Source organism: Diceros bicornis, chromosome 38, assembly GCF_020826845.1.
Source record: "Diceros bicornis minor isolate mBicDic1 chromosome 38, mDicBic1.mat.cur, whole genome shotgun sequence".
Taxonomy (NCBI): Eukaryota; Metazoa; Chordata; class Mammalia; order Perissodactyla; family Rhinocerotidae; genus Diceros; species Diceros bicornis.
In genome coordinates, this window is record NC_080777.1 from 26,326,704 (window position 1) to 26,341,746 (window position 15,043).

The 15,043-nt window shown below is 35.5% G+C and overlaps 1 protein-coding gene across 4 annotated transcripts in view; it reads right to left on the reverse strand.

Moving 5' to 3' along the window:
* Positions 1 to 6,092: 6,092 nt before the first annotated feature.
* DENND1B (DENN domain containing 1B) overlaps positions 6,093 to 15,043 on the reverse strand; it is a 251,133-nt gene continuing 242,182 nt past the window's right edge. For all 4 annotated transcript variants that reach the window (XM_058533740.1, XM_058533738.1, XM_058533739.1 and 1 more), the window contains 3 exons: positions 14,066 to 14,145; positions 12,903 to 13,119; positions 6,093 to 11,262 (listed from right to left, as the gene is read on the reverse strand). In XM_058533740.1, coding sequence (XP_058389723.1) covers positions 10,726 to 11,262; positions 12,903 to 13,119; positions 14,066 to 14,145 — 834 coding nt within the window. In that variant the 3' untranslated portion in view covers positions 6,093 to 10,725. The remainder of the gene's footprint in view (positions 11,263 to 12,902; positions 13,120 to 14,065; positions 14,146 to 15,043) is intronic.

The following is a 15,043-nucleotide window of genomic DNA, read 5'->3' on the forward strand; positions in this document are numbered from 1 at the left end:
ACAGTCACAAACCAATGGGGTAGCTGTGACAATAGAAATTGTTTATTTACTAAGAAGGTGGGAGATACAGTGAACCTACAGTATGCAGAGTTGTAGCTTTCAACTCAGTATATACAGGAAACTGCTTGCTTACCCACACTGTCTTCTTGAAGTTGTATCTTGTGTAAATTATGACAAGTTTGTTCTTTAGTCTTTAAATATGTTAGCTGTATAGTCAACCTCAAATGCTTTAATTCTTCAAGTTTTCAAGGAGCAAATTTCCCCATTTGATTCCTTTTTCTAAATCATCATCAGTGGGAAGGTGTTCCACCTAAGATCGAGAACAAGGTAAAGATGTTCACTTCTGTTAAACCTTGTACTGTAGGTCTCAGCCAGCGTAATAAGGCAAGGAAAGAAATATATATAGAGAGATTTGAAATGAAGAATTAAAACTCTGTTAGCAAAGCTTCAGGGACAATTTTTATGTCCAAATATTAAAAATGAATAGTTGGAAATTGATACTTCAGGAAGAAACTACTTACAATCACATCAAAAAACACGAAATGATCAGGGATAAATTTAATAAAATATGACATAATGAACATTACAAAACATTACTGAGAAAAATTAAAGATGTAAGTAATTGGAGCGCTATACTATGTTCATTAACTGGAAGACTCAATATTGGTAAGATGTTAATTTTTCCCAACTTGATTTATAGAGTCAACCCAACCCCAACCAAAATTCTAGTAAGCTATTTTGTAGTAAGGAAAATCATATTCTGAAGTTCATAAAATGGAAAGGCAAAAGACGTAGAATATTGAACATAAAATTGAAGAATAACAAAGTTGTAGGGCTCATACTATGGAAGTCAAGACTTACCATAAAGCTAGAGTCATCAACATAGTGGTGGCATTGCTGTAAGGATGGATGAAGAGATCAATCGATCAGAATGGATCGTCCAGACCTCAACCCACACAAAATGCTCAGTTGATTTGAAATATATTGTATATTCAAGGTGGGAAAGGATAGTCTATTCAATAAGTGGTGCTCGAGACTACGGAAAATAAAATGAATCTTGGTCCTTACCGCACACAATATAAAAAAAATTAACTCAAGATGAATCAGACATCTAAATGCAAGCACTAAAGCTACAAACCTTCTAGAAGAAAATTCTTATGACAGTCTGGTTAGGAAAGAATTTCTTAGGACACAAAAAAGCATAAATCATGAAAGATAAAATTGATAATTTTGGACTGCCTTAAAATTAAAAACTTTGTTTGTAAGACATTATTAAGAAAATGAAAAGGCAAGCCACAGACTGAGAGAAAAGATTTGCAAAACATATATCTCATAAGGAAATTTTACCCAGAATATATAAAACACTCTTACAAGTCAGTAGCAAGAGAAACAACTCAATACAAATATGGATAAAAAGATTTCTTCAACAAAGATATATGAATTGCCAATAAGTATATAAAAAGATTCTCAAAATCTTGTCATAAGAAAAACACAATTAAAACCAAAATGAGATTCTACTAAATACCCACCAGAAAGACTAAAATTAAAATGATTGACAGTAACATGTGTTGACAAGAATGTGGAGCAACTGGAACTCTCCCACATCCTAATGGTTGTTACCACATAACCCAGAAATCCCACGCCTAGGTATTAATTCAAGGAAATGAAACCACTTTTCCTCACAACAACATGTACTCAAATGTACAGAGCAGCTTCATTCAGAATGACCCCCAAATTGAGAAGAATCAAACGTGCTTCAGTGAGTGAATGAATAAATACATTGTTTCATATCAATACAATGAAATACTTCTCAGCAATAAAAATGAAGGAACTATTGGTACGTGGAACACCATGGATACATCTCAATAGCGCTATGCTACCGAGAGAAGCCAGACACAGCAGGCTACATGTTGTATGGTTCCATTTATTCAAAATTCTTGAAAAGGTAAATCTGTAGTGAAAACATGTAGGGGTGGCCAGGAGCCAGGATCAAGAGGGAGCGACAGTGGCAAAAGAGCACAAAGCAGTTTTTTGGGTGACAAAATGTTCTAAATCTTGAGGAGGTTACATGACTGTACACATTTGCCAAAACTCGTTATACTCTTAAAATGGGTGGACTTTGTTGGATATAAATTTTACCTCAATAAAGCTGATTTGAAAAAAATGTGAAAGATGTACCTCAAAAGGAAAAGAATTTTTACATAAAGCAATAGTAGTCTTTAAATTTTCAACAGACTTACCTATAGCATATACTAGAAGAGGGTTAGTAAAGCAACTTGAAGATCCTTTTAGAACCTTTAAATCAAGACACCCAAGGACTTTTAGTTCACCTTACAGATGCAGGTCAAAAATCAATATTAATACTCCACAACGACCCCCCAAAATAGCATTCCTCTATTTTTATACAGTATGTCCTTTTGCTGTATGTGTATGAGCACCTGTTTTAAATATAATTATTGCTGAGAAATAATTGCTGCAATTTCTCTAGCAGAAAGTTTTTTAAAAAGACATTTCAAGTGTCAATCAATTGTCATTTGCTTAGAAATTCAAATGGTTTTTCTAACAGTTTGTCAATAAACACGTCCCTTATGCAGGAAGCCTATAATATAAAACAGAGCATTTCTTCCTAACATCTATTTCACAAGTTGGGATTTTTGCCTAATGGGCTTATATCCAATTTGGACCTTTATTAAATTTCTGAAAGCTTAGCTCTTACTTAAAATTATTAAGTTTAAATTTTGGGAGAAACTGAATAAAACACTACATGAAATTTTCACTACATGAAAATACACCATCAGTGTATTTTGATATCCCAAAGTGAGTCCTCAAGTTAGAAACTGCAGTTATAAAATGTAATTTGTAAATTTTAAATACATTGCTTTAAACTAAAGCAGTGTTTAAATGGTGCTACTACAAAACACCATAAGTATGAAACAGACTCCATATTTAAAATAGGTTTGATTCTAAAATAACAAAACTGAAGAGTAATAATTTTGTCTCGAATGCTGGTTCTTGAACATGAGAAAAATTAAAAAGTAGTGGTAACATCTGTGGAGATTCTGAAAAGCACATTTAGATGCTCTCAACAGATTTCTATGTCAATAATGATTCCACATTAAAAAATTCAGGTTATGCCTTTCCTTTTCCTCCAAATTTATACATCACCAAGCCTTCCCATACAGTTATCACGCACAGTCAAGGTAGCGCTCCCCATCCGCTCTCCAGGACATGCACATAAAATTAAGAGGAAGGGAAAAAATACCACAGAGAACCATGTACTTAACAAAGATTAGCTGAGATTGCATTAACTGAGCTGGGGAGCATGGGGGTGGGGGGAAAGAAAAAAGAAAAAAAGAAGAATCTGAATATTAATACCATCTCCCAAAAAGGTATCAGGAAATTCAGTACTTAAAAACCTACATAGTGCATCTCGCCAGAAAAGGCTTGTCCAAAACCTACAGGAGAAAGTTGATAAGAGAAAAGAGAATCAGATAGGGAAATGCACGTTAGGTACGCCATTTAATTTCTGCCCACATTTCTGCCTAAGAGCATGGAGGCTGAAGCCAGACTGTCAGGTCCCTATCCCAGCTTGGCCATTTGTTGCTACGGGGCTTTAAGGGTACCACTCATCTATTTTGTTCCTCAGTTTCTCCATGTCTACAAAGGACTAGTTACAGTTTCTCCATGTCTACAAAGGAGTAGTTTCCAGCAACTCTAGGAGCATGGTCCAAGCATTTTTTTTCTTCTTTTTTAAGCTGTACAGCTGATTCTAATGAAAAGCTTGGTTTGAGAGCCACTGGATTAGATAAAATCTAACATTTTTATAGTTATATTTTATGGTTTTATACTCCAAACAGCCATGAATTCAAACAAAATTGGATACTTCGGAATATTTTCTCTCCCTCAAATTATACGGCAGCTGCTATGTACACAAATGTTTCTCAATAAATATTAATAATTCACTCTAAGAACAGACTTCTATTTTAAACAGAAATAAAGCTTCAGGGAAATTAAGTAAGGTCCAAATCAACGGCAGAACTTGGGAAAGGTTTTAATTCACCTGGAAACTTCCACAGTACACCATTTCATTTATATGCTATTAATATTATATTTTCCATTTATGTACAAATTTTTATGTATCCTGTAATTCAGTCTGTTACTTCTCGGCAAGAAAATTCTCCGACTCACTACATATTAATACTCCAAAAAGGATATTTTCTTTCATTTATATGTAAGGAAAATCCAACTGGGTTTTCTATTTTTGCATCTATAAAATTAAGATACGACCACCCTTCTCATACATAGACACCGAGGGGACTGAGACTAATCCCTGTGGGGGTGGCAGCAGAGTGTTAACAATCTAAACCAGTAAGCGTTAGCCAACCCTTAGGCTGACAAGGATAATCTCTTTTTGCTTATTGTCAAGGCCTTTGCTCCTTCTATGGAAACAACAAAAGTTCAGCATATTATTCCCCAAAATTCTGCACCCAAAGGGAAGCTTTGTGTTTATTTCAAATTTGACTTTTGCTCTAGGTGGAACCATCGTAGCTCTCAGATGAGAATTCACCCTTCTGGTCTCTGGAGCCCTATTCCTACACTTTGCTGTTTCATCTCCGTCCTCAACTCTTAACATGAAGGTCAATAGACACAGTTGTTAGGCTTGGATGGTCCTGCTCTGACACACTTAGTAACACTCCACTCACCTATCCTATGACTTTGGAGCCTAACAGAACTAGTTGACCTTACATGAAAGGATGGACACCTCTCAAGCAGACCTGTCAGGAAGATTTGGGCTCGAATTTACACCAAGCAGTTAGAAAGCTCAGAGATGGAGACAGAGGCCCTACAGCAGTTCACCTAGACCACGGGCGGATGACTGGCCAACTGCAAAAGAAGAGTCGCCACTGTGCAAAGTTTTGATTATGACCAATTTTATTTTATAACTGCATTGTTGGGCACTTCATGGTAATGTGTAGTTCACCTATTATTTATTTTTGCATATTTTTTTAAATTCCCAAAACAATATTTTTAGACACAATGTCCTCCCAATAGTAGTCAACTTCAGAGATGATTTATACTGTAGCCTCAAGGATGCAAGAATAGTTAAGCAAATCTCAATGCAGGTAGGTTTTTACAGATATCTGTCACCATGTCTAGCAAAAAAGCTCAAGATTTTCAGTCTTTTTAAAGCAAAAGAAATATGCTTTGGAAAAGTTCAACTTTGAACCTTTCATGTACCTTTTATGTAAAAAAGCTTTATACATTTTAAATTGTAGGCTTCACGAATTTTGTTACTTGTCAGCTGTTTTAGGCATTGCTATTAAGTACTAAATCATAACAGATTCAAGAAATCTCATTTTTGGTATATAATTATTAAGTGGTTCTCAAAACCACCATATGGAAGTTATACTATCTGAAGGATAGTGACTTGACACATGTGGTGCATTTAGCATGCACAGAGTTCTAATTCTATCCTGTCCTAAACATCACGTAATCAACTAGAGGGTGGATTTTGTTAATGTACCTCAACACGGCTCTCATCTGAGAAATGAAATCACAGAGACGAAGAGACTTAGAGGTTTATCATATCAAAGAGGTAATCGTTTGTGACTTTGCAACATTTTAAGATAAAAGATTTTAAATTACTTAACTAAATTATGGTTTTAAAAAGCACAGCTTTCTGGATATAAATTATCCAGTTAACAGTGCTGTTCAGTACCTTGGTTTCTTTTTTTGGTATATTTGCATATCGCATCCAGAGCTACAGAGTTTCCACAGTGCTTTTCTGCCTCATTCAAGTATAATCAAAGTAGAAATCTATAGAAGCTCTAAGGTTAAACAAACTGTACATTATACAAAAATTAACTTAGTTTACAGACAGTCAAAAAGTATTGGCAATGCCCTTTATAAATCTTACCAAAGGTTCGTCACATAGGGTATTACAATCTGCACATGCGGTCATCACCATACAAAGGCCATTTAGATTTATGTGGTACAGACTGAGCATTCGTTAAATGTACACACGTAGAATCAGCATTTTGCACTATATACATTTCTTTTAAAGTAACAATATTGTTAATACTAAACTAAGGTTCAGGATTTTCTTATTGCATATTTATTGTTGCTGAGGCAGTTAGTTATGATACAATAATGCAATATCCATAATTATTTTAAATAAACAAAAACATTTCTTCTGGCAACATGATAAAGAATATTTTTTCTCCAAAATCACATAGAACATTGCTACATACAGTTTTACACAAATACTGAAAAACATGACCTAAGGCATCTGCTGGAAAAGCAGATGTGCATATTTATATGAACTAAAGTATGCAGGAAAAAATATTGCACAAAATCCTATTATTTTCAAAATAAAACATGCTTCTTTCTAAATACACATAATTCTCTACCTTGACCAAATCAAAATGTTAACTGGTTTGCCCAAAACAACTCTGCCTCTTAAATAAGCTTTAAGAAACAGACACTAACAAATTTCCGGGCTCGACATAGGAAAGATGTCGGTACTGACCGAGAGTCTGTAAAAACGATTTCCTATATTAAGAAGTGCTAGGGGGAATTAGATATGGGCTTTCATTTTACAATTATATTCTGATTTACTAATATTTATCCAGAATCAGGGTCTTTTATGGAATCTGCATTAGAAAATTTATAGTTGAAACAAAATGGAATCTGCATTAGAAAATTTATAGTTGAAAATAATCTTTTCCTGAAAATCCAGATTTTCTAGAAGAGAAGGAAGATCTACTGATTATAAGAATATTCACGGTTTTCTCTTCTTGATCAGGAGTCTACTTCTTCACCTTATTTAAGAAACAACTAATTTATTAGCATTCCTGGATCCTATAATCCTAACAGCACTGTCACATATAGTTTAAATTTAAAAGGGGTGGTACAATTTCTACAGAAAGCTGTTATCAAGAAAAAGACAGTAAAAACTAGATTCCCATCGACATGCATCCACACCCTCAGTTAATCCTAAACTGAGTAAAGTGGCCTTAAGTATTGCAAAGGAGCCTCATTCCATCATAGAGAGCCCTATGCTGCCTGGTGAAAAGACTAGGCATCATGGTGATAGAGAATCAGATAAACAGGGACACTTAGTTTCTAAGAGTCTCTGAATTTGTCCTTTAAAGGTAGATATCTTAGATAGCAGCATTATTATACTTTGTATAATAGAGAAAGTAAATTAATGAAATTAGAAACAGTACTACAGTTCTTTACTTAGAGCATGTTTTAGACTAAGCAGCTTTAAAAGATCCTTTTTTTTTGGTGTTAGAATCTTGGGCTAATAACTTCTAAGCAAAATATATTATTATTACTATTATTATTACTATTATTATTGTCATTCTTAACAAAAGAGATTTGCAATTCCTTTTCCTTTTAATTGGTTCCTGCAGAGCAGGTCAATTATTTCCCTACCTCCTCAGTTACTGTACCTTGCATATGACCAGTACAAAGAGTCAATCAATATTTCCTAAACGGATGTTATTAATTTTTAATCAGAAAAAGAATCATGCTATATTTTGATGCCTTTCTAAAAATATGCTAAAGTAGGTAACCATGAAAATGTACCACTTAACAACACTTTCACTTGACAAAACCATAGTTCCTAAATTCACATACTCCTCTTCTCTCCCTGAAGTACCTCGGACGTGACGTCTAAGGGCAAAAGGAGAAAAGCCGGATGGGCCTGCGGGAGGATCGCGACTGTCTGGGGGCCACAGGAAGACCACATCCCAAGGCCATGAGTCTTACTGGTTTACACAATTCTGTTGTAGAACATGTGTCACTTCTTTGAAAAAGAAAATTCAAACAGCAGGGGAGGTTACAAATATTTGGTTTAGTTATAACAGAAAATATGAACCTAGAAGAAAATAAGATAATACTTGTATTTCAGAGCTCACCTTAATTTCACTTCCTTCTCCATACAGCCATCATAATACTGGGGGTCTAGTTTAAGAGCAGACTTTGAAAACTCAAAAACTGAATGGTTTGAAATACTAATACTACGAGGCTTTTGGATTTTCTGAGAATAACACGTAGAGTTTTTGCTTTTGCTTTTGTTTTTAACGTGGAATATAACAGCTGATTATTATGTTAAAATAAGGCACAAATCCAGCTTAAAATACCTTGATGCAAACGTTACTTGTGAGTGGCTAAACATCCTTAAAATAACACAGCATTATAGTCAAGCATCTTGTGAGGTGACTGAAAGACAGAAAACTCTGAGGCCGTGGTGTTTATTAAGCAAATGCACTAAAACCCAAATTTTGCCTATGCTACACTCACGATTATCTCATCCTGCAGACTACGCATTCTGAAAGAAAAAAATACCTCCTTCCAATATCCATATTAAAAGGCTGCTTTACATTCTTTTCAAACTTATGAGGGAATATCTGCCGAGCAGAATAACAACCAGAGTGACCTTTTCTCTTTCTCATTTAGAACAGCTCTGCTGATCAATGGACTTCTTTTATTATATGTGTCAATAAAGTAAAATGGAATTTTGTAATGAGTATAAAAAGGCAAAATTTGATAAGAACCTTGAGTCTTACTTTTGTGTTAAAAAAATAAGGATTAAACACTTTTTTCCTTAATATATACAGAGTCCATCCTTATAAAGAAAACAAGATTTGTCTTCCTTTATAAACATGAATTAATAATCGTTCCAAATAAAACATATCCATTTAGATTTTGGAATGCAGCTTAAAAAAGAAAAAAACTTGGTCATTTTCTTTGAATTATTTAAAGACTGACCTAGATAAATATTTTTAAGCAATGTTTTTAACAAACCCCCTTCCAGGGCTTTTTTTAAACTGAAAATTACATTCTTTCAGTAAATACTTTAGAGTGCAGTCCTGATGGGTTCTTGAATGGTTTCTGAAACACCTTTTTTAAAACGACAATTTCTAAAAAATAATCATGATTGGGGATGTTTAGAGTATATCTATTGAACATACTGATAACAAATGAACCATAACATCATTGTTTTTTCTTCTGATTATACCTGTTAATCCGGCCTATCAGGAAGTAGTCAACGCACGGCTCCTTCGCAGATGAATTTCAAAGCTTAACAGTGAATTTGAGGCAGAAGAGACAACTCTCCCACGGAGGAGAATTCCAAATAATTTATGTAGATACTCTGCCTCAAAGAGGAGGAAGCATAAGCCCCTACTCCTTAAGTGTGGGCTGTACCTATTGACTTCCTTCCAAAGACTACAGTGTGGAAAGGGAGAGAAAGGAGTAACTTTACAGTGGAGAAACCGGACAAACACGGCCTCAGCGAGGTCATCAAGGTCAACAGCAACATTCACAAATTATATGGACAGTATGCACCCTTGCTATGATGTGATAAAAATGGCACTTTACTTCTGTAATCTTCCTCCCCCAAAACCCATAATCCCAGCGTAATCATGAGAAAAACATCGGACAAATTCCAATAGAGGGGCATCCTACAATATATCTGACCAGTATTCTTCAAAACTGTCAAGGTCATCGAAAACAAGGAAAGCCTGAGAAACTGTCACAGCCAAGAGGCATCTAAGGAGACATGACAACCCAATGTAATGTGGTGTCCTGCGTGGGATCCTGGAACAGAAAAAGGACATCAGGAAAAAACTAAGGCAACCTGAATAAAGCCTGGACTGACTATCAATACCGGTTCGTTAACTGTGGGGAACGTACCATACTAATGTAAGATGCTGATAACAGGGGAAATGGTGTGCAGAGTTATGTGGGAACTCTCTGTACTTTCTTCACAATTTTTCTATAAATCTAAAACTTCTAAAATATAAAGTCAATTATTTTAAACAGTAAATTTGAGATGACATGAAGCATTCTGATAGAGAATTATTAGTTAAGAGAAAAAAGACCATTTTTTATCAGGGCAGTTCATGTTGCATTTGGCTTTCTAGGGGTGGGATCTGGATATACACAAAGGCATACAGAGAGACAGTAACAATTTTTTAAAGTGTCTCATTTGTAAACAGAAGTCATTGTAATTTTACAATGTTTCACATTGTAATTCAGTACTTCATATATTTCACTGAGTGACAGGTAAATGTGTACCTTTATACTTTTTTGGAAAACGTGGCTGCAGTATCCACAAGAGAGCTTTTTAACTTTGAAAAAATGAATTTTGTCCTTGATTCAGTGAGTAGAAAAAGGCATTATTGCTCTGCAGAACACACACAACTTATCTTTCAAAATTTACATGTAATTCTATAAATTATTTAAGTATGCTTAATATAGGCTTAAGATTAAGGCAATTAGTGGGTCAACAGTTTCAGCAGTTTCAGGCTAGTTCTGTTAAGTTCTGATATCTTGATCAGCTCATGCTCAACCAGATTAGTATAGTTGCTACTGGTTATATGCAAGGGTTATATATGCATATTTAGTTTAAATAAAATGAATGGCATTAAGCACCAAATACTGGGAAATCATCAATATCTACTTTCAACATACATACAAACTAGTACCTGATTTAACAGCACAGTAGAAGAAATAGCTTTACATTTAAAAATCAATGGATAATATACACCCATGAGATGAACGAATGGGGGAAATGTATGTTCCAAATGAAAAATAATTTTCAGACAGTAGTAAGAGCTGTCATTCCTATAAATAATTGTTTACTATATCTATCACATGGAATCCCAAAATGTCTCCATAGAAGTTTGGATGCAAGAGACTGAAATTGTTGATTTAAGCTTGGTTTCCACTTGTGTTCTCTTCTGAAATGTTTAAGTCCTGTTGGAAGGCAGATGTTATGCGACATAATGACACCACTTCATGCAGCAGTCCAGTGTCTTCTGAAGTCTCTTTGGCTTCTTTCCCTTTCTTCTCCCAAGGAACAAAAGTAGATGCGCGTCGCCCAAGGCTGGATGTAAGCAGATCATCTGAAGTCTGGCTTAGTGTTTCCTTCTGTTCTGTTCTTCCTTCTTCAGTTTGGGAAACTTTAGGCGCAGCTGGCTGGAAACCCAGTCCTGAAGCAGACGCTGGCTCCTCCACTGTGGGAGGCCCACTCACGCTGACACCACTGAGGTGCTTTTCACTGGTTTCCTCTTTCAGGATAAAGAGAGAATCTGCCAGGCCCACAGAGGAAACCCGCTTCCTGGGGGATGGAGGGAGCTGTCTGCCATGGAGGGCGCTGTCATCCTGCCCGAGATGCCACTCCGCTTGATCACCAGAACCGCTGCAGAGTAGGGCTAGGTTATTCTCACTAGGCGCATTGGATTTATTCTAAAAGAAGAAACAAATTCAGAAAATTTTAAATAAAATTATAGCATTACTTTAGCAATTTTTTTTTTCCATTTTGCAATCAGTATTAATATCTTTCAAGGCTGGGAACTTGAAGTTCCTCCCAGAGGAACTATATCATTGATAGTTAATTCTGAATACCTCCAAGTGGCTCTATTAATAGGACTGAAAGGAGCTGGACATTGGTTTCCATGTCCTTGAGACTGTCACCAATAAAATTCAAACTAGATTATAAGTATTGGCAAGGATGTGGAGAAAAGGGAACCCTTGTGCACTGTTGGTAAGAATGCAAATTGGTGCAGCCACTATGGAAAACAGTATGGAGGTTCCTCAAAAAAATTAAAAATAGAACTACTATATGATCCAGCAATTCCATTTCTGGGTATTTATCCAAAGGAAATGAAACCACTACCTTGAAGATATAGCTGCACCACATGTTCACTGCAGCATTATTCACAATAGCGAAGATATGAAAACAACCTAAATGTCCACTGACGGATAAACGAGTGAAGAAGATGTGGTGTACATATACAATGGAATATTATTCAGCCTTAAAAAAGAAGGAAAGCCTGTCATTTGTGACAACATGGATGGACCTGGAAGACATGCTAATTGAAATAAGCCAGATATAGAAAGACAAACACTACACAATCTTACTTATATGCGGACTCAGAAACAGCCAGAGTCATAGAAGTAGAGAGTAGAATGATGGTTACCAGGGGTTGGGGTGGGGTTGGGGAAGGGACTGGGGAGATGTTGGTTAAAGAGTACAATGTTTCAGTTATGCAAGTAGAATTGGTTCTGGAGATCTAATGTACAGCACGGTGATTACAGTTAACAACACTGTACTGTTTACTTGAAATGTGCTAAGAGGGTGGATCTTAAGTGCTCTTAAAAAAAAAAAGAAAATGTGAGGTGATGGATATGTTCATTCACTTGATTGTGGTAATCATAATCATTTCACAACGTATACATATATGAAAACATCAAGTTGTACACCTTAAATACATACAATTTTTATTTGTCAATTATACTTCAATAAAGCTAAAAAATAAAATAAAAAGGATTTGCAAAAAAAAAAAACAACTCCAAAATAGAAAACAAATAGACATAGTAGATTACATAATCAATGCCACATTCTGGATTTACGTACAATCAGAACAGGGTTGCCATGACTTACACTTCAATCTCTCCTGTTTTTAAAGCACTCAGTTCAATTTGTTTAAAGCATTGTTCATTTTTGAAGCAATAAAATGAAAAATTACTTGAATTAATACACTTATTAAAATTTCTTGAAGATCCAAGAAATACAGGGAAAAAGTGGGAACATTTCACGTTAAAAAAATTCCCCAGAAAAGACAACTATAAAATTAGAAAGAAAATATTACTTGACAAAAGAATTTCAATTAATGACAATAACCACCAGAATTGGATAAATAAAAGGAAAAATACTGGAATTTTGTTACTAGAAATAATTCTTAATGATTAAATTTTACATTTTTGAAGTTTTGACACATCCATTAGAGGTTAAACCCTTCTAACAACTAAGATTATAACATCAGGCAATCACAGCAAGGGTAAGGTGTTTTCATTTAACTTTATAAGTTGAAAAATCAACTAACCGTAGGTTTGTAATCAATATCATCCATTGATCTAAAGAAATCCAAGCTCTTTGCTGCTGCCAGCTTTCCTTGATCTGAGCTGTGTGTGCTCAATGTGTCGAGGATCTCTCCTAATAAGTCCATTTCACCTGAGTACGGAGTCTTTACTCTTGTTTCAACAGAGTCATCACTTTCATAAAAATAAGCAGAGGTTTCTTCACCATCTTCAGAAGATAACCTAAGAAGAATAAACCATGCACTAGTAGTTACACAACTACATACGCTGCATATCAGCAACGTCTCACCAATTACATTCAAGGAATGAGAGTTTTAAAACCAAAGGGATGTTTCAGTGAAACAACAACAAAATGGATAATTGGTTCACAGCCCAGTTCTTCATAGTGATGTATATACCGATTCAAATAGTGGAAATTTTAAGTAGTTTACGGTACCTTATCAATCTGGAAGCAGAAGCAAGGCTTTTCACACAGTCTAATCCTGTGTGATTTGGGACATTAGACTTAGAAATATCAGACTGAATACTTGGAGAGTTTGCTATAGCCTAAGTTCACTTTCAATATTTTTATATGGTTTTCTTTTTATTTATTTATTCACTTATTTTAGAGAAGAATGCATACTCCTTTATATAGACAAAGATATACTAAATGGAGAAAAAAGCATGTCCATTTTGTCATCTCCCATATGTTAAAATTGTTAAAAAGTTAAACATATACTATTATTATTTCCCTTATTTTACATTAAGATTAATTTTAACACTTTGTATGAAATTTTCCTCTTCTGATATCACCATAGACTTAAGTCCCTCCCACTCCCCCTGTTTCAACTGACTATTCTCACCGTTTCTGATAACTACCTGCCCCTCTTCAGTAGGAGGGTAGCAGTCTGACTTAGCTGGACTTCCATTTCTCCTTTAACACCATCTCAGATATTTCTGTAGGCATTATTGCTTTCCAAGAACAAGGTATTTCAGGTCTATCTTGCATTCCCTTCTCAAGATTTATCCCCCATGAGACTCCAACGAGCACTGGTTCCTTTTGCAGAAGAACACTAAGGGAGCAAACTCCGATCTCTATGAGTGCACATTCTTTGACATATCTTTTGTAACCTGAAACTTGTGCCATTAAGCTACACTGCTTAATAGGCCACCCAAATCCATCACCTACTTGCTTGCTCTTTCGATGTCATCGTCGTCATCATCATACAGAGCACCATCAAGGCTCTTCAGAGGCCTTTTTAAGCGTGCCTAGGGAGAGGAATTGACTGACTCGCATTAGTAGCTAAAATAAGTCTCTTGCAGAAATTTTAAAGGAATACTTTGATTTGATAAGGAACACTTTTAAAAGAAATATACATTCAGGGTTTTTGAATATTACCCAATAACCTGACAGGCTGGGCAGGCAGAAAGGGAGGGAATCAGGCAATATTTATCTCAACACTTACTTCCACCTCAAACTAATAAAAATCAAATCACTGGATTGAATATATATAAACAAGTGCACAATCACCCAGTCTGTCAGTCCCTGCTTTAGAAACACTTGACTTACGATCAATCATATCCCCATGCACTTATCCCCTGGTTTCAATAATCATCAGTATTTGCCAATCTTGCCTCTTTCATCCCTTACCCACAGACTCCCTCACCAGTATTTTAAAGCAGCCCCTCTCCATCCTCAAAGTGCATATACTTCTCTTGGAGATCTTGGTGAAAATGCAGATTCTGATTCTACAGTGGTTCTGAGGATGGGGCCCGAGTTTCTGCATTTCTAACAAGCTCTTAGGTGAGGTTAGTGCTGCTGGATCTGGAGGTCACACACGGAACAGCAGGGTTTTGAAGCCAATCCTACACAACCTATCATTTCACCTGTAAATACTTCATTAAGTATCTTTAATAGATAAAGATATTTTTTTCACAGAACCAAAATATCATTATAATACCTAACAAATAAACAATTATTCTTTAATATCTTCCATTCTCAGGCCATATTTATATTCCCTTATTACCCCAAAAATATTTTAGTTGGTTTATGCGGACCAGAATCTCAATGAGGTTAGCACTGTATTTGGTTGACAGGCTCTCAGGTCCCCTCAGAGGACTATCAGCCCCACCTCCCCTCTTTTATGCCATCTGCGTCCTTTAACAT